The following is a 21331-nucleotide window of genomic DNA, read 5'->3' as shown; positions in this document are numbered from 1 at the left end:
GCGCACATGCTCCTTGGGCGCACACGCCCCTCGTGCACAGGCAGCCCTTGTGCACACGTGCTACTGGTGCACACGCGCCCCTTGTCCTTGTGCTCACACACCCCTTGTGCACACGCGCTCCTCGTGCACACACACACGCTCCTCGTGCACACACGCCCCTTGGTGCACACGCGCGTGTGTGCGTCCTTGTCCTTGTGCTCACACACTCCTTGTGCACACGTGCTCCTCATGCACACACACACGCTCCTCGTGCACACACGCCCCTTGTGCACACACACTCCCCTTGTGCACACACAATCCTCATGCACACACATATGCGCTCCTCACACACGCGCACGCGCACACACACACACACACACACACGCTCCTCGTGCACGTGCCCCTCGTGCGCACACACTCCTCGTGCACACACGCTCCTTGTGCACACACATGCGCTCCTCAGGCTCACGCACACGCTGCTTGTGCCCACGTGCCCCTCACGCACGCACCACTCGTGCACGCACGCTCCTCGCGTGCACGCACACTCGTGCACACTCGTGCGCCGGTGCCGCCGGCCGCGGGTTTTAGCAGCGGTTTATGCGAATTTAGGGCCCGGCGGGGGGGGGGGGGGGGCGGCACTCAAAGGGTTAAACGCGGTTTAGGGGCCGTTAGGGGCGTTCGGGTCCCTTTAACGGGGCGGGGGGCGTTAGCGGGTTTAGACGCGGGTTAGACGCGGGGGGGGGATTGGGGGGGGGGCTGCGGGGCCCCCGGACGCCTGGGCCCCCCGGACGCCTGGGCCCCTGGATGCCCGGGGCAGCCAGTTGGTGCCCCAGAGGGGATCCCGCCCCCCCCCCACAAAGGGGATCCCAGGTCCCCCGGGAGGATCCCGGGGACCCGGCGGGTCCCGTTCCCAGAGCGACCCCGGGGGAGCCGGGCGGATCCTGAGGCCGGGAGGATCCGGGGCGGATCCGGGGGATCCCGGAGCTCCGGGGGGATCCTGCTGCCGGGGGATCCCAGAGGATCTGGGTGGGGGATCCTTGTCCTGGGGGATCCAGGGGATCCCCAGTCCAGGAGGATCTGGGGGGGATCTGGGGGATCCCGGAGCTTGGGGGGGATCCTGGTCCCAGGGGGATCCAGGGGATCCCAAATCTGGGAGGATCCAGAGGGATCCAGGGGGATCCCGGAGCTCCAGGGCATCCAGGGGGCATCTGGGGGGGATCCCGGAGCTCTGGGGACCTGGGAGGATCCGGGAGGATCCAAGGGGGATCCCGGGGCTCCGGGCGGGACCCCAGGGCTCCGGGGGGCTCCGGGGGGGATCGCGGGGGATCCGGGGGGATCCCGGGGCTGGGGGGATCCGGGGGATCCCGGTTACCTTTGTCGAGCAGCCACTCATCGACCACCCGGCCGAGCCGGTAGGGGATGCGCTGCCGGGCAATCGCCAGCCGCTCGCTATCCGCGCTGCCTTGGAGAGGAGACGACACGCGTCACGGGACACGGGACACGCGGGGACACGTGGGGACACGCGGGGACACGGGACACGCGGGGACACGCGGGGACGCGGGGAGGGGATGCGCTGCCGGGCAATCGCCAGCCGCTCGCTATCCGCGCTGCCTTGGAGAGGAGACGACACGCGTCACGGGACACGGGACACGCGGGGACACGTGGGGACACGCGGGGACACGGGACACGCGGGACACGCGGGGACGCGGGGAGGGGATGCGCTGCCGGGCAATCGCCAGCCGCTCGCTATCCGCGCTGCCTTGGAGAGGAGACGACACGCGTCACGGGACACGCGGGGACACGTGGGGACACGCGGGGACACGGGACACGCGGGACACGCGGGGACACGGGGAGGGGATGCGCTGCCGGGCAATCGCCAGCCGCTCGCTATCCGCGCTGCCTTGGAGAGGAGACGACACGCGTCACGGGACACGGGACACGCGGGGACACGTGGGGACACGCGGGGACACGGGACACGCGGGACACGCGGGGACACGGGGAGGGGATGCGCTGCCGGGCAATCGCCAGCCGCTCGCTATCCGCGCTGCCTTGGAGAGGAGACGACACGCGTCACGGGACACGGGACACGTGGGGACACGCGGGGACACGCGGGGACACGGGACACACGGGACACGCGGGGACACGGGGAGGGGATGCGCTGCCGGGCAATCGCCAGCCGCTCGCTATCCGCGCTGCCTTGGAGAGGAGACGACACGCGTCACGGGACACGGGACACGCGGGGACACGTGGGGACACGCGGGGACACGGGACACGCGGGACATGCGGGGACACGGGGAGGGGATGCGCTGCCGGGCAATCGCCAGCCGCTCGCTATCCGCGCTGCCTTGGAGAGGAGACGACACGCGTCACGGGACACGGGACACGCGGGGACACGCGGGGACACGGGACACGCGGGGACACGGGGAGGGGATGCGCTGCCGGGCAATCGCCAGCCGCTCGCTATCCGCGCTGCCTTGGAGAGGAGACGACACGCGTCACGGGACACGGGACACGCGGGGACACGTGGGGACACGCGGGGACACGGGACACGCGGGACATGCGGGGACACGGGGAGGGGATGCGCTGCCGGGCAATCGCCAGCCGCTCGCTATCCGCGCTGCCTTGGAGAGGAGACGACACGCGTCACGGGACACGGGACACGCGGGGACACGTGGGGACACGGGACCCGTGGGGACATGGGACACGCGTCATGGAGCATGCAGGGACACGCAGGGACATGGGAGACGCATCACGGGGTACGTGGAGCACGCTGGGACATGGAGCACGCGTCATGGAGCACACGGGGACACGCGGGGACATAGGACACATGGGGACACGGGTCATGGAGCATGCGGGGACACGCACGGACACGCGGGGACACAGGAGACCCATCACGGGGTACGTGGGGCATGCTGGGACACGGGGTACGCGTCATGGAGCACACGGGGACACGTGGGGACACTCCTCGCAGGGCACGCGGGGCCTGGGGACACGGGACACGCGGGGACACGGGACACGTGTCACGGGGCATGGGACACAGAGCACGTGCGGGGTGGGGCACAGGACACGTGGGGACACAGGACACGGGCACAGGACACGTGTCATGGAGCATGCATGCGCAGGACACGGCACGGGACACACAGGGACACGGGCACACGAGTGAAGGAGCATGCGCGGGGTGGGGCACGCGTGGGATGGGACACGGGACACACGGGGACACGGGGACACGGGACACGCAGCATGGAGCACACGCGGGACAGGACACAGGACACGTGGCACAGAACATGGGGACACGGGTCAGGGGGACATGGGACACGGAGCACGCACAGGACGAGGACACGTGGCACGGGGACACGGGACACTTGGGGCAGGGACGCGTCACGGCTGCACACGTGTGACCAGGACACGGGACGCGTGTGACGGGGCAGGGACACGCATCACGGCCGCACACGTGTGACGGAGACATGGGTCGCGCGTGACGGGGCGGGGACATGTGTGTCTGGCCTGCACACTCGTGGTGAGGGTACGGGACAGGCGTGCACACGCGGGACGGGGCAGGGGACATGGCAGCACATGCGTGATGGAGTGGGCACACGTGTCACGCCTGCACACGCGTGACCACGGCAGGACGTAGCAGGATGGCGGCGGGGCAGCTACAAGGCCAGGGGTGACCACGGCGTGACACGGCGTGACCATGGCGTGACCGAGGTGTGACCACAGCATGACACGGCGTGACCACGGCATGACCACAGCATGACCGAGGGGTAACCACGGCGTGACCGCGGTGTGACATGGCATGACCATGGTATGATTGAGGCATGACCACGGCGTGACCATGGTGTGACGTGGCGTGACCATGGTGTGACCATGCCATGGCCGTGCCGTGTCCATCCCATGTCCGTGCCGTGACCCTGCCGTGTCCCTGCCGTGTCCCTGCCGTGTCCCTGCTGTGTCCATGGCGTGTCCCTGCCGTGACCCTGCCGTGTCCCTGCCGTGTCCCTGCCGTGTCCCTGCCGTGTCCCTGGCGTGACCCTGCCGTGTCCCTGCCGTGTCCCTGCCGTGACCCTGCCGTGTCCCTGGCGTGACCCTGCCGTGTCCCTGCCGTGACCCTGCCGTGACCTTGCTGTGTCCATGGCGTGTCCCTGCCGTGTCCCTGGCGTGTCCCTGCCGTGTCCGTGGCATGTCCGCGTGGGGGGGGGTTTATGTGGCGTTTAGGTTCCCGCGGGGGGGGGGGCGTTAGGGGGGCGTTAGGGGCCGCCCGGACGCCTGGGTCCCCCGGCCGGGGGTGGGGGGAGGGGCCCTCGTTAGGGCCGCGGCCGCTAATTAGAGGTGGGGGCAGCGCAGGGGCCATAGGGGGTGAGAAGGGGCCGGGGGGGCTAGAGGGGCCTATAGGGCACCTATAGGGGGTACAGGGGGCCTATGGGGGGGGCTACAGGGGGCCTATAGGGCACCTATGGGGGGCTAGGGAGTACTGTAAGAGGCATAGGGGCTGAGGGGGAGCTATAGGGTGTCTATAGGGGGCTATAGGGCACCTATGGGGGGCTAGGGAGTACTGTAAGAGGCATAGGGGCTGAGGGGGAGCTATAGGGTGTCTATAGGGGGCTATAGGGCACCTATGGGGGGCTAGGGAGTACTGTAAGAGGCATAGGGGTTGAGGGAGAGCTATAGGGTGTCTATAGGGGGCTATAGGGCACCTATGGGGGGCTAGGGAGTACTGTAAGAGGCATAGGGGCTGAGGGAGAGCTATAGGGTGTCTATAGGGGCCTATAGGGCACCTATGGGGGGCTAGAGAGTACTGTAAGAGGCATAGGGGCTGAGGGAGAGCTATAGGGTGTCTATAGGGGGCTATAGGGCACCTATGGGGGGCTAGGGAGTACTGTAAGAGGCATAGGGGCTGAGGGGGAGCTATAGGGTGTCTATAGGGGGCTATAGGGCACCTATGGGGGGCTAGGGAGTACTGTAAGAGGCATAGGGGCTGAGGGGGAGCTATAGGGTGTCTATAGGGGGCTATAGGGCACCTATGGGGGGCTAGGGAGTACTGTAAGAGGCATAGGGGTTGAGGGGGAGCTATAGGGTGTCTATAGGGGGCTATAGGGCACCTATGGGGGGCTAGAGAGTACTGTAAGAGGCATAGGGGTTGAGGGGGAGCTATAGGGTGTCTATAGGGGGCTATAGGGCACCTATGGGGGGCTAGGGAGTACTGTAAGAGGCATAGGGGCTGAGGGGGAGCTATAGGGTGTCTATAGGGGGCTATAGGGCACCTATGGGGCCCTAGGGAGTACTGTAAGAGGCATAGGGGTTGAGGGGGAGCTATAGGGTGTCTATAGGGGGCTATAGGGCACCTATGGGGGGCTAGAGAGTACTGTAAGAGGCATAGGGGCTGAGGGGGAGCTATAGGGTGTCTATAGGGGGCTATAGGGCACCTATGGGGGGCTAGGGAGTACTGTAAGAGGCATAGGGGCTGAGGGAGAGCTATAGGGTGTCTGTAGGGGGCTATAGGGCACCTATGGGGCCCTAGGGAGTACTGTAAGAGGCATAGGGGCTGAGGGGGAGCTATAGGGTGTCTATAGGGAGCTATAGGGCACCTATAGGGGGGCCATAGGGTGGTTGGGGGGGCTATAGGGTGCCTAGGAGTTACTATAAGAGCCATAGGGTCTGGGGGGGCTATAGGGAGCCTATGGGGGGGCTACTTGGGCCACAGGGGCTCTGGCAAGGCTATAGGGCAGCTATGGGGCCTATGGGAACCATAGGGGCTCTGTGCAGCTACTGGCACCTATGGGAAGGGCTATAGGGACCATAGGGCTGGAAGGCTCCAGGGTCCTTATGGGGGGGGGCTCTAGGGTGTCTGTGGGGAGCTATAGGAGCCACAGGCACTGCGAGGAGCCTATAGAGTGCCTATGGGGGGGCACCGGGTGTCTATGGGTGGGGCCATAGGGGCTGTAAGGTGCCTATAGGCTGCCCTAGGAGCTCTAGGGGCTGCAGGGAGCTATAGGATGCCCGGGGAGAGGGTTCTGGGGTATCTATGGGTGCCACAGGGGCTGCAGGAGGTCTATAGGGTGCCAATGGAGGGCTTCTGGGGTGCCTACGAGGTGCAGAAAGTCTATAGGGTGCCTCACGGGGCCCTATAAGAGCCGTAGGGGCTGCAGGGAGCTATGGGGGGGGCTCTGGGGGTGCCCTGTAGGAGCCATAGGGGCTGCAGGGAGCTATGGGGGGGCTCTGGGGGTGCCCTATAGGAGCCATAGGGGCTGCAGGGAGCTATGGGGGGCTCTGGGGGTGCCCTATAAGAGCCATAGGGGCTGCAGGCAGCTATGGAGGGCTCTGGGGTGCACTATAGGAGCCGTAGGGGCTGCAGGGAGCTATAGGGGGCTCTGGGGGCCCTACAGGAGCTGTCGGGAGGGCGCTATAGGGGGCCCTGCCGGAGCCGTTGGGGCTGCAGGGGGCTCTAGGGCGCTATAGGGCACTATAGGGGGGCCCTGCTGGAGCCAGGGGGCTCTAGGGCGCTATGGGGGGCCGTGCCGGAGCTGGGGGGCTCTAGGGTGCTATAGGGCACTATAGGGGGGCTGTGCTGGAGCCAGGGGGCTCTAGGGCGCTATGGGGGGCCGTGCCAGAGCTGGGGGGCTCTAGGGCGCTATAGGGCACTATAGGGGGGCTGTGCCGGAGCCAGGGCGCTATAGGGCGCTATGGGGGGCCGTGCCAGAGCTGGGGGGCTCTAGGGCGGTATAGGGCACTATAGGGGGGCTGTGCCGGAGCCAGGGCGCTATAGGGCGCTCTGGGGGGCCGTGGCGGAGCCGGGGGGCTATAAGGGGCCCTGGGGGGCCCTGGGGGGGCTGTGCCGGAGCCGGGGGGCTATGGGGGGCCCTGGGGGACCCTGGGGGCTGTGGCGGAGCCGGGGGGCTCTGAGGCGCTCTGGGGGGCCCTGGGGGGGCCGTGCCGGAGCCGGGGGGCTGTGGGGGGCCCTGGGGGCTGTGACGGAGCCGGGGGGCTCTGGGGTGCTCTGGGGGGCCCTGGGGGGGCCGTGGCGGAGCTGGGGGGCTATAAGGGGCCCTGGGGGGCCCTGGGGGGGCCGTGGCGGAGCCGGGGGGCGGGGGCGGGGGGCCGGGCCCTACCTGCGGGGTAGCGCTCGTGCAGGGGGCCCCCGTCGACCTGGAGCGTCGCGTTGCCGCCGCTGCGCGTGAAGCGGACGACGTGGAAGCGGCCGTCGCTCACGCCGGCGCCGCGCTCCTCCAGCGCGATGTCCTCGGTGCCCACGTTGAAGAGGACCCCGACGGCCCCCTGCGCCTGCGGGGCGCCGCGTCAGCCGCGCGCCGGGCCCCCCCGGACGCCTGGGCCCCCCCGGACGCCTGGGCCCCTCCCAGCGCCGGACCCCGACGGCCCCCTGCGCCTGCGGGGCGCCGCGTCAGCCGCGCGCGGGGACCCCCGGACGCCTGGGCCCCCCCCCCGAGCGCCTGGGCCCCTCCCGGACGCCTGGGCCCCTCCCGGACGCCTGGGCCCCTCCCAGCGCCGGACCCCGACGGCCCCCTGCGCCTGCGGGGCGCCGCGTCAGCCACGCGCGGGGACCCCCGGACGCCTGGGCCCCTCCCGGACGCCTGGGCCCCTCCCAGTGCCGGACCCCGACGGCCCCCTGCACCTGCGGGGCGCCGCGTCAGCCGCGCGCGGGGACCCCCCCGGACGCCTGGGCCCCCCCGGACGCCTGGGCCCCTCCCGAGCGCCTGGGCCCCTCCCAGCGCCGGACCCCGACGGCCCCCTGCGCCTGCGGGGCGCCGCGTCAGCCGCGCGCCGGGCCCCCCGGACGCCTGGGCCCCCCCCCGGATGCCTGGGCCCCTCCCGGACGCCTGGGCCCCTCCCAGCGCCGGACCCCGACGGCCCCCTGCGCCTGCGGGGCGCCGCGTCAGCCGCGCGCGGGGACCCCCCGGACGCCTGGGCCCCCCCCGGACGCCTGGGCCCCTCCCGAGCGCCTGGGCCCCTCCCGGACGCCTGGGCCCCTCCCAGCGCCGGACCCCGACGGCCCCCTGCGCCTGCGGGGCGCCGCGTCAGCCGTGTGCGGGGCCCCCCCGGAAGCCTGGGCCCCCCCGAGCGCCTGGGCCCCTCCTGAGCGCCAGGGCCCGACGGCCCCCTGCGCCTGCGGGGCGCCGCGTCAGCCGCGCGCCGGGCCCCCCCCCGGACGCCTGGGCCCCCCCCCCGGACGCCTGGGCCCCCCCCCGGACGCCTGGGCCCCTCCCAGCGCCGGACCCCGACGGCCCCCTGCGCCTGTCGGGGCGCCGCGTCAGCCACGCGCGGGGACCCCCAGGCGGCGGGGACCCCCCACCGGACACCGGGGTCCCTCCCGGACGCCTGGGCCCCTCCCGGACGCCTGGGCCCCTCCCAAGCGCCTGGGCCCCTCCCGAGCGCCAGGGCCCGACGGTCCCCTGCACCTGCGGGGCGCCGCGTCAACCGGGTGCGGGGACCCCCCAGGCGGCGGGGACCCCCCCCGGACGCCTGGGCCCCTCCCGAGCGCCGGGGCCCCCGGGCATCTGGGCCCCTCTAACACTGGGGCTTCCCCAGGGGGCCCAGGGGATTCTGGGGGGGGGGGGGGGCAGGCATCCGGGCGGCCCTCCCCCCACCACCATGTCTGCCCTGCATCCTCCCAGGGGACCCAGGTGTCCGGGGACACCCCTGTCTCCACCTCCCCCCCCCCCCCCCCGCCAGGGGGCCCAGGCGTCCGGGGTGCCCCTCCCTCCTCCTCCTCCTCCTCCTGCCAAGGGGACCAGGTGTCCGGGGCTCTCCCCCCCCCCCCCCCGGGCCCAGGCGTCCGGGGGCTCCCTCCCCCGCCCCCCCGCGGGGCCCAGGCGTCCGGGCGCTTACGATGTGGAGCTGGAGGAAGTCGCCGAGGCCGGAGGCGCTCTCGACGCGCACGAGGACGGCGTCGCGCTGCTGCGTGCTGAAGCCCAGCGCCAGGCGGTCGGCGCGGGTGCTCGGCCGGTCGTTCGGGGGCCACGTGTAGGTGATGAGGGCCCCCCCCTTGCCGAAGATGTACGTGGTGCCCGCTGCGGGGAGAGCGCCGTCAGCGGGGCCCCGGCGGCCGGGCGCGCGGCACCCCCCCCCGCCCCACGGCCGGCAGGGGCCCAGGAGTCCGGGCACACGCCCCCCCCCCACCCCCCCTGCAGCCGGCAGGGGCCGAGGAGTCCCAGAGGGGCCCAGAAGTCCAGAAGGGGCCCAGGCGTCTGGGCACATGCCCCCCCCCCCGCCCCCCCCCCAGTGGCCGGCAGGGGCCCAGGAGTCCCAGAGGGGCCCAGGCGTCCGGGCACATGCCCCCCCCCCCCGCCCCCCCCCCCGGTGGCCGGCAGGGGCCCAGGAGTCCCAGAGGGGCCCAGGAGTCCGGGCACATGCCCCCCCTCCCCCGGTGGCCAGCAGGGGCCCAGGAGTCCCAGAGGGACCCCGGCAGCCGAGCACATAGGACCCCCCCCCCCCCAAAGCGGCCAGGAGGGGCCCAGGAGTCCGGGAGGGGCCCCGGTGTCTGGGCATGCGGGACCCTCCCCCCCCCCCCCAGTGCCCGCAAGGGGCCCCGGCGTCCGGGCCGTGTGGGACCCTGGCAGCTGGGAAGGGCCCAGGAGTCCAGGGGGGGCCCAGGCATCCGGGTGGGATGAGACCTGCGTGTCTGGGGTGGGAGGGGAGCAGGGGGCCCAGGCGTCCGGGTGCCCCCCCCCCCCACCTGAGGACACCCGGACGCCTGGGTCCCCGGGTATCTCTGGGGGAGGGGGTGAGGGAGGAGGGAGGGGCCCAGGCGTCCGGGCGCAGCCCCTCCCCCGCGCCGCAATGTAGGTCAGCGCCGAGGCGGCGGGCTGCTCGCACGACGGCGGCGTCGCACGAGGGCCGCGCACGAGGGCTTCGCACGAGGGCCGCCCCCGTGTCCCCCACGTGCAAGGGCCGCCGGGGCTCGGGGCGCACGGACGGAGGCACCGCCCGCCTGCGCGCACACGCGTGCGCCAGGACCCGTGCACACACGCGTGCCTGCACACTCGCTCCTGGCATGGCCGCGTGCGCGGGCCCCTCCCCACGCCCCTTCGCATGCCCTGACACGCGTGTGCAAGGACCCACGTGGGCGGGCACGTGGAGGGGCACGCGCGGGGACGTGCACGCGTGGGGACTTGCGGCCGCACGCACGCGTGTGCCTGCGCACCTATGGGTTTGCACACCCCCGACACATGCGCACACGCGTGTGCACAGGCGTAGGTGGGCGTGCATGTGCCTGACACACCTGCACGCTCACACATGCGTGTGCACGTGCACAGACGGGTGCGCGCACCTCCGACTCATGCACACGCGTGTGCACACGCACAGATGTGCGTGCACACCCCTGACGCGCACACGCGTGTGCGCTCTCCCCCTGCAGCAACGCTGTAGCTCCGAGGGTGGGGGGGGGGCAGGATCGGCCCCAGATCCACCCAGAACGGTCCAAACCCACCCGCAATGGTCGAAAGCTACCCCAAATTGCCCCAAATCCACCCGAAATGCCCCAAATCCAGCCGAAACCTACGAAATCTGCCCAAAACGCTCCAAATCCAACTGAAATGCCCCAAACCCTGCAGAAACATCCCAAATCCAGCAGAAACACCCCCAAATCCAGCAGAAATGCTCCAAATCCAGCAGAAATGCCCCAAATCCAGCAGAAACGCCCCCAATCACCTGACCCCCCGATCCAGCAGAAACATCCCAAATCCAGCAGAAATGCCCCCCAACCACCTGAAACCCCCCAAATCCAGCTGAAACCCCCCAAATCCAGCAGGAATGCCCCAAATCCAGCAGAAACGCCCCAAATCCACCCGAGACGCTCCAAATCCAGCCAAAACACCCCGAGGCCATCCAAAACACCCCAAATTCACCCCAAATCCAGAGACAACGCCCCAACTCCACCCCAAGTGCTCCACAGCCAGCCGGGACTCCAGCAGCCCCCCACAAACTGCCCCAATCCAGCCCAATCCGCACCGCCCCCCCCGGCGCCCCCCGAGCCGCTGCGAGCGCCCGAGTTCCCCCCGTCTGCCACGAACTCCCCGAATCCGGCAAATCCCCCCAAATCCGGCAGCGCGGCCGCCGGGGCCGTGCACAGGGCCGTGCACGGGGCCTTGCACGGGGCTGGGGCCTTGCACGAGGCTGGTGCACAACCCCCCCAGCCCCATCACATCCCCCCCCCCAACCCATCCCTGGTGCACGGGGACGAGGACGGAGGCTGGGGCACAGGGGCAGGATTGGTGCACAGCGCCGCGGATGCACCGGGGTGGGGCCAGGGCACACGGGGATGGGGTGCACGGGGATGGGGCGCACAGGGGTGGGGCCGTGCACACAGGCCTGGTGCACACGGGGCTGGGGCAGGGGCTGGGGCACGGGGCCGTGCACGGGGCCGGGCTGGTGCAGCGCACGGGGACGGTGCACAGACATGGGGCTGGTGCACAGGGCTGGTGCAATGCACAAGGCTGGTGCACGGGGGCGGTGCACACAGGGTTGGGGCAGGGGCTGGTGCACGGGGCTAGTGCAATGCACGGGGCTGGTGCAATGCACGGGGCTGGTGCACGGGGGCTGGTGCACGGGGCTAGTGCAATGCACAAGGCTGGTGCACGGGGCCAGTGCACAGGGCTGGTGCAATGCACGGGGCTGGTGCAATGCACGGGGCTGGTGCACGGGGCTGTTGCACAGGGCTGGTGCAATGCACGGGGCTGGTGCAATGCACGGGGCTGGTGCACAGGGGCTGGTGCACGGGGCTAGTGCAATGCACGGGGCTGGTGCAATGCACGGGGCTGGTGCATGGGGCTAGTGCAATGCACGGGGCTGGTGCAATGCACGGGGCTGGTGCACGGGGCTGGTGCACAGGGTGTTGGGTGGAGGAAGATGGGGGAGACCAGGCAGGAGGAGGAGGAGGAGAAAAGGGGGGGGTGGATGGGGGGGGCTCTGCAAGGTGGAGGAGGAGGAGGAGGGAGGAAGGCCAGGGGCCTCTGGGGGCTCCGGAAGGAAGAGGGGGGAGGAGGAAGGCTGCAATCCCTGGGGAGGGGGCGAGGAGGAGGAGGAGGAGGGAGACAGGGCCTGGGGATTCCCATGAGGAGGAGGATGACGAAGGCTGGGCTTGGGGCTCCCCACGAGGAGGAGGAGGTGGCTGAAGGCCGGGTCCGGGGGCCCTGCGAAGATGAGGGTGAGGAAGGCAGGGTCTGGGGGTTCCCAGGAGGAGGATGAAGGCCAGGTCTAAGGGGGGGGTCCCCATGGGGAGGATGATGAAGGCTGGGTCCAGGGGTGCCCATGGGGAGGCAGATGATGAAGGCTGGGTCCAGGGGTCCCTACAAGGAGGAGGAGGAGGAGGAGGATGAAGGAGACAGGGTCTAGGAGTCCCCGTGAGGAGGAAGGGCAGGTCTGGGGCTCCCTGGGAGGATGACGATGATGAAGGCTGGGTCTGGGGCCCCACAAGGATGAAGGCAGGGCCTGGGGGCCCCTGTGAGGAGGAAGAGAAGGAAGATGAAGACGAAGGCCAGGTCCTGGGATCCCTGTGAGGATGAGGATGATGGTGGGCAGGCCCAGGAGTCCCTGGGGGGATAAGGAAGACGAAGGCAGGGTCCAGGGTCCCCATGAGGAAGAGGATGATGAAGGCTGGGTCTTGGGCTCCCCATGAGGAAGAGGAGGAGGAAGAGTGGGTCTGGGGGACCCCATGAGGATGATGAGGATGAAGGCTGGGCCTGGGGGTCCCTGTGAGGAAGAGGAGGATGAAGGCAGCGTCTGGAGGGTGACGAAGGCTGGGTTTGGGGGTCCCTGTAAGGAGGAAGAGGAGGAAGAAGAGGAGGCCGAAGGCCAGGTCTGTGAGTCCTTGTGAGGAAGAGGAGGAGGAGGAGGCTGAAGGCTGAGTCTGGGGCTCCCTGTGAGGTAGAAGAGGAGGAAGGCAAGGCCTGGGGGTCCCCAGGAGGAGGAGGAGGAGGAGGATGAAGACAGGGTCTCGGAATCCCTGTGAGGATGATGATGATGAAGATGAAGGCCGGGCCTGGGGGTGCCCGTAAGGATGAAGACCAGGTCTGGGGCTCCCCGTGAGGAAGAGGAGGAGGAAGGCTGGGTCTGGGGGTCTCCCTAAGGATGAAGGCCAGGTCTGGGGCTCCCCGTGAGGAAGAGGAGGAGGAAGGCTGGGTCTGGGGGTCTCCCTAAGGATGAAGGCCAGGTCTGGGGGATCCCTGTGAGGAAGAGGAGGAGGAAGGCTGGGTCTGGGGGTCTCCCTAAGGATGAAGGCCAGGTCTGGGGGATCCCTGTGAGGAAGAGGAGGAGGAAGGCTGGGTCTGGGGGCTCCCCTCAAGGAGGAGGATGATGATGGTGAAGGCAGAGTCTGGGGGGGGGTCCCATGAGGAAGAGGAGGAGGAAGGCAGGATCTAGGGCTCCCTGTGAGGAAGAGGAGGCCAAAAGCTGGGTCTAGGGGCTGCCTGTGAGGAAGAGCAGGCTGAAGGCTTGGTCGGGGGCTCCCCGGGAGGAGGAGGAAGCCGGGTTGGGGGTTCCCGTGAGGAAGAGAAGGAGGAGGAGGAGGCGGGGGGAGGCCGAAGGCCGGGTTGGGGGCTCCCATGGGGAGGAGGAGGAGGAGGCAGGGGGGGAGGCCGAGGGCTGGGTTGGGGGCTCCTGGAGGAGGAGGAGGAGGAGGCGGGGGGGAGGCCGAAGGCCGGGTTGGGGGCTCCTGGAGGAGGAGGAGGAGGCGGGGGGGAGGCCGAAGGCCGTGTTGGGGGCTCCCATGGGGAGGAGGAGGAGGAGGAGGCGGGGGGAGGCCGAAGGCCGGGTTGGGGGCTCCCATGGGGAGGAGGAGGAGGAGGCGGGGGGAGGCCGAGGGCCAGGTTGGGGGCTCCCGGAGGAGGAGGAGGAGGCGGGGGGAGGCCGAAGGCGGGTTGGGGGCTCCCGCAGGAGGAGGAGGCGGGGGAGGCCGAAGGCCGGGTTGGGGGCTCCCGGAGGAGGAGGAGGAGGAGGAGGAGGCCGAAGGCCGCGTTGGGGGCTCCCGCAGGAGGAGGAGGAGGAGGAGGAGGCCGAAGGCCGCGTTGGGGGCTCCCGCAGGAGGAGGAGGAGGAGGAGGAGGAGGCGGGGGAGGCCGAAGGCGGCACTCACCGTGGGCGCCGCGGGTGAGGAAGGGCGTGCGGTTGATGGCGATGGGCACGGTGCCGTGGCGGCTGTGGAAGTGGTGGACGTGGTGGGTGGTGGAGAGGCTGGAGGAGACGCGGGCCGGGCGCCCCGGGGCCGCCAGCACCCCCAGCGCCAGCAGCGCCAGCCCCAGCGCCCCGGGGCCCCCCATGCGCCCCCTCAGCGGGCGCCGGCCGCCATGGGCGCGGGGGGCCCCCGGCGCCCCCCCGGCACCGCCGCCGCCGCCGCCCCCCACGGGCGCCCGGCGCCTGAGAACGGGCTCGGGGCGCCCGGGAGCGGGGTCGGAGCCCCCGAAAACGGGGTCGGGGGCGCCCCCAAACGGGGTCGGGGCGCCCGAAAACGAACTCGGGGCGCCCCCAAACGGGGTCGGGGCGCCCAAAAACGGGGTCGGGGCGCCTGAAAACGGACTCGGGGCACCCGAAAACGGGGTCGGGGCGCCCAAAAACGGAGTCGGGGCGCCCCAAAACGGGGTCGAGGCGCCCGGGAACGGGGTCGGGGCGCCCGAAAATGGGCTCAAGACACCCCCAAACGGGCTTGGAGCACCCAGAAACAGGCTGAGGGCACCCGAAAACAGGGTCAGAGCACCCAAAAACGGGCTGGGGGTACCCGAAAATGGGATCGGGGTGCCCAAAAACGGGCTGGGGGCACCCGAAAGCAGGGTCGAGGCACCTGAAAACGGGCTCAGACCACCCAGAAAGGGGCTGGGGGTGCCCGAAAATGGGGTCGGGGCACCCAGAAAGGGGCTCAAGACACCCCAAAATGGGCTGGGGGGAGCAAACAGGGGCTGGGGGGCAGAAAAGGGCTGGAGGGGGCAAAAATGGGCTCAAGTCACCCCAAAATGGGCTCAGGACACCCCAAAATGGGTGGGGGGCAGAAACGGGCTGGGGGCACCCAAAATTGGGGTGGGGGCGGCCCGAGTCACCCCCAAAATTGACCCAATCCCACCCAAATAGGTCTGGGGGGGGGGCAAATCTCCCCGAATGCCCCCCAAATGGGGCCTGTGGTGCTCAAAATCTCCCCCAAATGGAGCTGGGGGGGCAAAATCCCCCTAAATCCCCCCAAAATGGGGTTGGGGGGGCCCTAAAAGCCCCCGAAAATGGGGCCCGAAAGAAGCCTCGAAATCCCCCCAAAAGAGCCCGAGGGGGGTCCCGACCCCCCCCAACAGCCCTTGGCGCCCCCAAAATGCCCCCGAATCGCCCCGAAAGCCGGGCTGGGCGGGGGGGGGAGCCCCACTCCCCCCCCCCGGCTCTGGAGACGGCACCGGGGGCAGTCGCCGAATTGCCCTGAATCGCCCCAAAATGGGGAGACCCCCCCTCCGGGGGGGCTCAGGGCTGCGGGCGCATGCGGGGGGGCAGCCGGGCCGGAGGGAGGGAGCGAGGGAGGATGGGGGGGACGGAGGGATGGGGGGATGGAGGAGATGGAGGTGGGGACGGACGGAGGATGGAGGGACGGAGAAAGGGGCGACGGAGGGATGTGGGATGGAGGGAGCGAGGTGGGGACGGATGGAGGGATGGAGGAGATGGAGGAGATGGAGGTGGGGATGGAGGGAGGATGGAGGATGGAGGGATGGAGGAGATGGAGGTGGGGATGGAGGGAGCGAGGTGGGGACGGATGGAGGGATGGAGGAGATGGAGGAGATGGAGGTGGGGATGGAGGGAGCGAGGTGGAGAGGGATGGAGGGATGGAGGGATGGAGGAGATGGAGGAGATGGAGGTGGGGATGGAGGGAGCGAGGTGGGGACGGATGGAGGGATGGAGGAGATGGAGGAGATGGAGGTGGGATGGAGGGAGCGAGGTGGAGAGGGATGGAGGGATGGAGGGATGGAGGAGATGGAGGAGATGGAGGTGGGGATGGAGGGGAGGGATGGAGGAGATGGAGGAGATGGAGGAGATGGAGGTGGGGATGGAGGGAGGATGGAGGGATGGAGGGATGGAGGAGATGGAGGTGGGGATGGAGGGAGCGAGGTGGAGAGGGATGGAGGGATGGAGGAGATGGAGGTGGGGATGGAGGGAGGATGGAGGATGGAGGGATGGAGGGATGGAGGAGATGGAGGTGGGGATGGAGGGAGCGAGGTGGAGAGGGATGGAGGATGGAGGGATGGAGACGATGGGATGGAGGGACGGAGGCGGGGATGGCTGGCGGATGGAGGCCGGGGAGATGGGGGGATGCGGGCCGGAGGCTGGAGGGATGGAGGTGGGGAGGGATGGAGGGATGGAGGGATGGAGGGACGGAGGATGGAGGGATGGAGGTGGGGAGGGATGGAGGGATGGAGGATGGAGGGATGGAGGATGGAGGATGGAGGGATGGAGGCTGGAGGGAGGATGGAGGGATGGAGGATGGAGGGAGGCTGGAGGGAGGATGGAGGATGGAGGCTGGAGGGATGGAGGGAGGCTGGAGGACGGAGGCTGGAGGGAGGCTGGAGGCTGGAGGCCGGGGCGGGGGCTCAGCTGGGCTCCAGCATCCTCCGGCTGCTCCGGAGGGATGGAGGGATGGGGAGGGGGGCGGACGGACGGACGGACGGACGGACGGATGGACGGCGGGAGGGAGGAGGGACGGGGAGGGGGGCGGACGACGGACGGACGGACGGGGCGAGGAGGGGGGATGGAGCGGGGGGGGATGCGGGATGGACGGACGGACAGATGGACGGCGGAGGGAGGGAGGGAGCGGGGGGGATGCGGGATGGACGGACGGACGGATGGATGGAGGGACGGAGGGACGGAGGGACGGACGGGCGGGGGGGCGGCTGGCCTGGGCGGGAGTCCGGCTGCGGCGCGGCGGCTGCTGTGGGGCGGCGGCTGCTGTGGGGCGCTGGGTGCCGTGGGGCGGCGGGTGCCGTGGGGCGGCGGTGCCGTGGGGGCGGGCGGGGTGCCGTGGGGCGGCGGTGCCGGTGCCGTGGGGCGCTGGGTGCCGGTGCCGTGGGGCAGCGGGTGCCGTGGGGCGGCGGGTGCCGGTGCCGTGGGGCGGCGGTGCCGTGGGGCGGCGGGTGCCGTGGGGCGGCGGCGCCGGTGCCGTGGGGCGCCGTGGGGCGCCGGCTGCTGCAGGGACGGCGGCGGCGGCGGCGGCGGGAGGAGGAGGAGGAGGAGGAAGGCGGGGGGGGGGCGGGGCGCGAGCGGGGGAGGGGCAGGGCGGGGGGAGGGGCAGGGGGGGCGGCGCCGCCGGACCCACGGCCGGACCCACGGCGCCGCCGGGACCCACAGCTGCACCCATGGCACTGCCCGGACCCACGGCCGCACCCACGGCCGGACCCACGGTGCTGCCCGGACCCACGGCCGCACCCACGGCCGGACCCACGGCGCTGCCCGGACCCACGGCCGCACCCACGGCGCTGCCCAGACCCACGGCCGCACCCACGGCCGGACCCACGGCGCCGCCGGGACCCACAGCTGCACCCATGGCACTGCCCGGACCCACGGCTGCACCCATGGCCGGACCCACGGCGCCGCCGGGACCCACGGCTGCACCCACGGCCGGACCCACGGCGCTGCCCGGACCCACGGCCGCACCCACGGCCGGACCCACGGCGCCGCCGGGACCCACAGCTGCACCCATGGCACTGCCCGGACCCACGGCTGCACCCACAGCCGGACCCACGGCGCCGCCGGGACCCACAGCTGCACCCATGGCACTGCCCGGACCCACGGCTGCACCCACAGCTGCACCCACGGCGCCACCCGGACCCACAGCTGCACCCATGGCACTGCCCGGACCCACGGCTGCACCCACGGCACCACCGGGACCCACGGCCGCACCCACGGCTGCACCCACAGCGCCACTGGGACCCACGGCTGCACCCACGGCATCACCCAGACTCACAGCTGTGCTCAGGGCTGGACCCATGGCATTGCCTCGACCCACATCCAGCCCCACTGCACCGCTGGGACCCACGGCTGCACCCACAGCTGCACCCACGGTACCACCCAGACCCACATCCAGCCCATGGCACCGCTGACCCATGGCTGGATCCACGGCACTGCCCAGACCCACACCAGCACGGACATCTGGACCCACGTCGAGCCCCACGGTGCTGCCCGGACCCCCAGCCAGGACCCCCAGCACTGGCCGGACCCACATCCAGCCCCATAGCACCAGCTGGACCCACGTCAGGACCCACATCCTGCCCCACGGTGCCACCCAGACCCACAACCAGGACCCCCAGCGCTGGCCAGACCCATGTCCAGCCCCATAGTGCCAGCTGGACCCACATCTGGACCCACATCCTGCCCCATGGTGCCACCCAGACCCCCAGCCAGGACCCACGACACTGCGCAGACCCCCAGCCAGGACCCCCAGCACTGGCCAGACCCATGTCCAGTCCCACGGCGCCAGCTGGACCCATCTCTGGGCCCACATCCAGCCCCACGGCACTGCCTGGACCCACATCTGGCCCCATATGCAGCCCTAGAACCCATGGCTGGACCCACATCCAGCCCCACGGCCCCAGCCAGCCCCATGGCACCTCCGAGACCCACCTCCAGCCCCATGGCTGCCCCCGGAGCCCCGTGCAGCCCCACGGCGGTGCCCAGGGCGGCACCTGGCCCCATGGCAACCCAAGGGCCGAGAGTGGGTCCCCCCACGGAGGGGCAGCTCCCGGACACCTGGGCCCCCTGGGGGGGGCTCCCGGACGCCTGGGCCCCCTGGGGGAGGGGGCTCCCGGACGCCTGGCCCCCCTGGGGGGGTCTCCCGGACGCCTGGGCCCCCGGGGGGGGGTGGCTCCCGGACGCCTGGGCCCCCTGGTGGGGGCTCCCGGACGCCTGGGCCCCCTGGGGGGGTGGCTCCCGGACGCCTGGGCCCCCTGGGGGGGTGTAGGGGGGCTGGATTGCCATTCCTTACACGTCCTCGCACGCCCTCGTGCCACACGCGTGTGCAGCGCCCATGCAAGAGCCACGGGGATACACACAGCCTGTGCAAGGGACATGGGGGGGCACATACCTGTGCAAGGGACACACGTGCCCATGCAAGGGACAGGGGGTCACACGCTCGTATGAGGGACACGGGGGCACACGCCTGTGCAAGGGCCCCGGGGGGCACACGCACGTGCGAGGGTCCCCAGGGGGCACGCACAGCCTGTGTGAGTGCCACTGGGACACACACACGTGCGAGGGCCCCAGGGGGCACATGCAGGCTGTGCAAGGGCCCTGGGGGCACACGCATGTGCGAGGGCCCCGGGGGGCACGTGCAACCCATGTGAGCGCCATTCAGGCACACGCATGTGCGAGGGCCCCCAGGGGGGCACGCACAGCCCATGAGAGCACCATTGGGGCACACGCGTGTGCGAGACCCTGGGAGCACACGCAGCCCGTGTGAGCACCATTGGGGCACACACAGCCCGTGCAAGGGCCCCGGGGGCACGTGCAGCCTGTTTGAGCGCCATTGGGGCACACACGTGTGCAAGGCCCTGGGGTCACAGGCAGCCCATGTGAGCGCCATTGGGGCACATGCGTGTGCGAGGGCCCCAGGCAAGCGCAGCCTGTGCAATGGCCCTGGGGGGCACACGCAGCCCGCGTGAGCGCCATTGGGGCACACGCATGTGCGAGGCTTCGGGGGCACGTGCAGCCCGTGCAACGGCCCTGGGGGGCACGCGCAGCCCGTGTGAGCACCATTGGGGCACATGCACATGTGTAAGGGCCCCTGGGGGGCACGGGCAGCCCGTGCGCGTGCCGGGGGGCACACGTGCGTGCGAGGCCCGGGGGCACTCACGGTCATTGCAGACGGGGCCCCGGTACGAGGTCATGGTGCAGTCGCACGCGTAGCCGTCCCACTGCTGCAGGCAGACGCCCTGGTTGGCGCACGAGTCCTCGGTGCACGTGGTGCTGGGGCCTGCAGGCACCGGCGTGACGGGGGGGCCCTTGCACCCGCACGTGCCCCCGTGCGCCGTCACGCAGCCTCGGGCACCCCCGGGCATCCCTGCTTCCCCCGCTGCGCGTCCTCGTGCATCCTCGTGCATCCTCGTGTGCCCTCGTGCACCCCCGGGCATCCCTGCTTCCCCCGCTGCGCGTCCTCGTGCATCCTCGTGTGCCCTCGTGCACCCCCGGGCACCCCCGGGCATCCCTGCTTCCCCCGCTGCGCGTCCTCGTGCATCCTTGTGCACCCTCGTGTGCCCTCGTGCACCCCCGGGCATCCCTGCTTCCCCCGCCGCACGTCCTCGTGCATCCTCGTGTGCCCTCGTGCACCCCCGGGCATCCCTGCTTCCCCCGCTGCGCGTCCTCTTGCATCCTTGTGCACCCTCGTGTGCCCTCGTGCACCCCCAGGCATCCCTGCTTCCCCCACTGCATGTCCTCGTGCATCCTCGTGCACCCTCGTGTGCCCTCGTGCACCCCCGGGCATCCCTGCTTCCCCCGCCGCACGTCCTCGTGCATCCTCGTGTGCCCTCGTGCACCCCCGGGCATCCCTGCTTCCCCCACTGCATGTCCTCGTGCATCCTCGTGCACCCTCGTGTGCCCTCGTGCACCCCCGGGCATCCCTGCTTCCCCCGCCGCGCATCCTCGTGCACCCTCGTGTGCCCTTGTGCACCCCTGGGCATCCCTGCTCCCCACCTGCCCCATGCACATTGCACACCCCCCCCCGCCCCATGCATGTTGCCCGCCCCACCCCTGCACACTGCCTGTCCCTGGCCCGCGTGCGCGTTGCACACCCCATGTGCATTACAGGCCCCGCCTGCCCCTGCGTGTTGCCCGCCCTGCGTGGCCCACGTGCGCGTTGCACGCCCCATGCATGCTGCCCGCCCCGCGTGGCCCACGTGCGCGTTGCACGCCCCATGTGCATTACAGGCCCCGCCTGCCCCTGCGTGTTGCACGCCCCACGTAGCCCACGTGCGCGTTGCACGCCCCATGCATGCTGCCCGCCCCGCGTGGCCCACGTGCGCGTTGCACGCCCCATGTGCATTACAGGCCCCGCCTGCCCCTGTGTGTTGCACGCCCCACGTAGCCCACGTGCGCGTTGCACGCCCCATGCATGCTGCCCGCCCCGCGTGGCCCACGTGCGCGTTGCACGCCCCTGCGCATTGCACGCCCCAAGTGCATTCCCGCCCGGCGTGGGCGCTCACCGTCGCAGCCGCGCTCCACGTGGCCCACGCGGCGCCGGGCGTCGGCCAGCAGGTCGGGCAGGCGCCCGTTGAGGTCCACGGAGGCCAGGCAGCCCTGGAAGCCGCCGCGCGACGCCACCAGCTTGGGCAGCCGCCCCAGCAGCGCCGCGCTCACGCCGCCGATGTAGAGCTCCCCTGGGCCGCCGCGCCGTCAGC

General features: G+C 71.0%; 1 protein-coding gene across 1 annotated transcript in view; it reads right to left on the bottom strand.

Annotated features, from left to right (window-relative positions):
* LOC134154220 (neurexin-2-like) overlaps nt 1-21331 on the bottom strand; it is a gene marked incomplete at its 5' end in the record, with an annotated part of 48106 nt that overhangs the window by 14411 nt on the left and 12364 nt on the right. The window contains 5 exon segments of the mRNA XM_062600937.1: nt 1352-1441; nt 7086-7257; nt 8821-9002; nt 19792-19911; nt 21137-21310. Coding sequence (XP_062456921.1) covers nt 1352-1441; nt 7086-7257; nt 8821-9002; nt 19792-19911; nt 21137-21310 — 738 coding nt within the window.

Source organism: Rhea pennata, unplaced genomic scaffold (genome assembly GCF_028389875.1).
Source record: "Rhea pennata isolate bPtePen1 unplaced genomic scaffold, bPtePen1.pri scaffold_163, whole genome shotgun sequence".
Lineage (NCBI taxonomy): Eukaryota > Metazoa > Chordata > Aves > Rheiformes > Rheidae > Rhea > Rhea pennata.
Note: the sequence above shows the minus strand (reverse complement) of the source record. Positions and strands in the feature narration are given on the sequence as shown.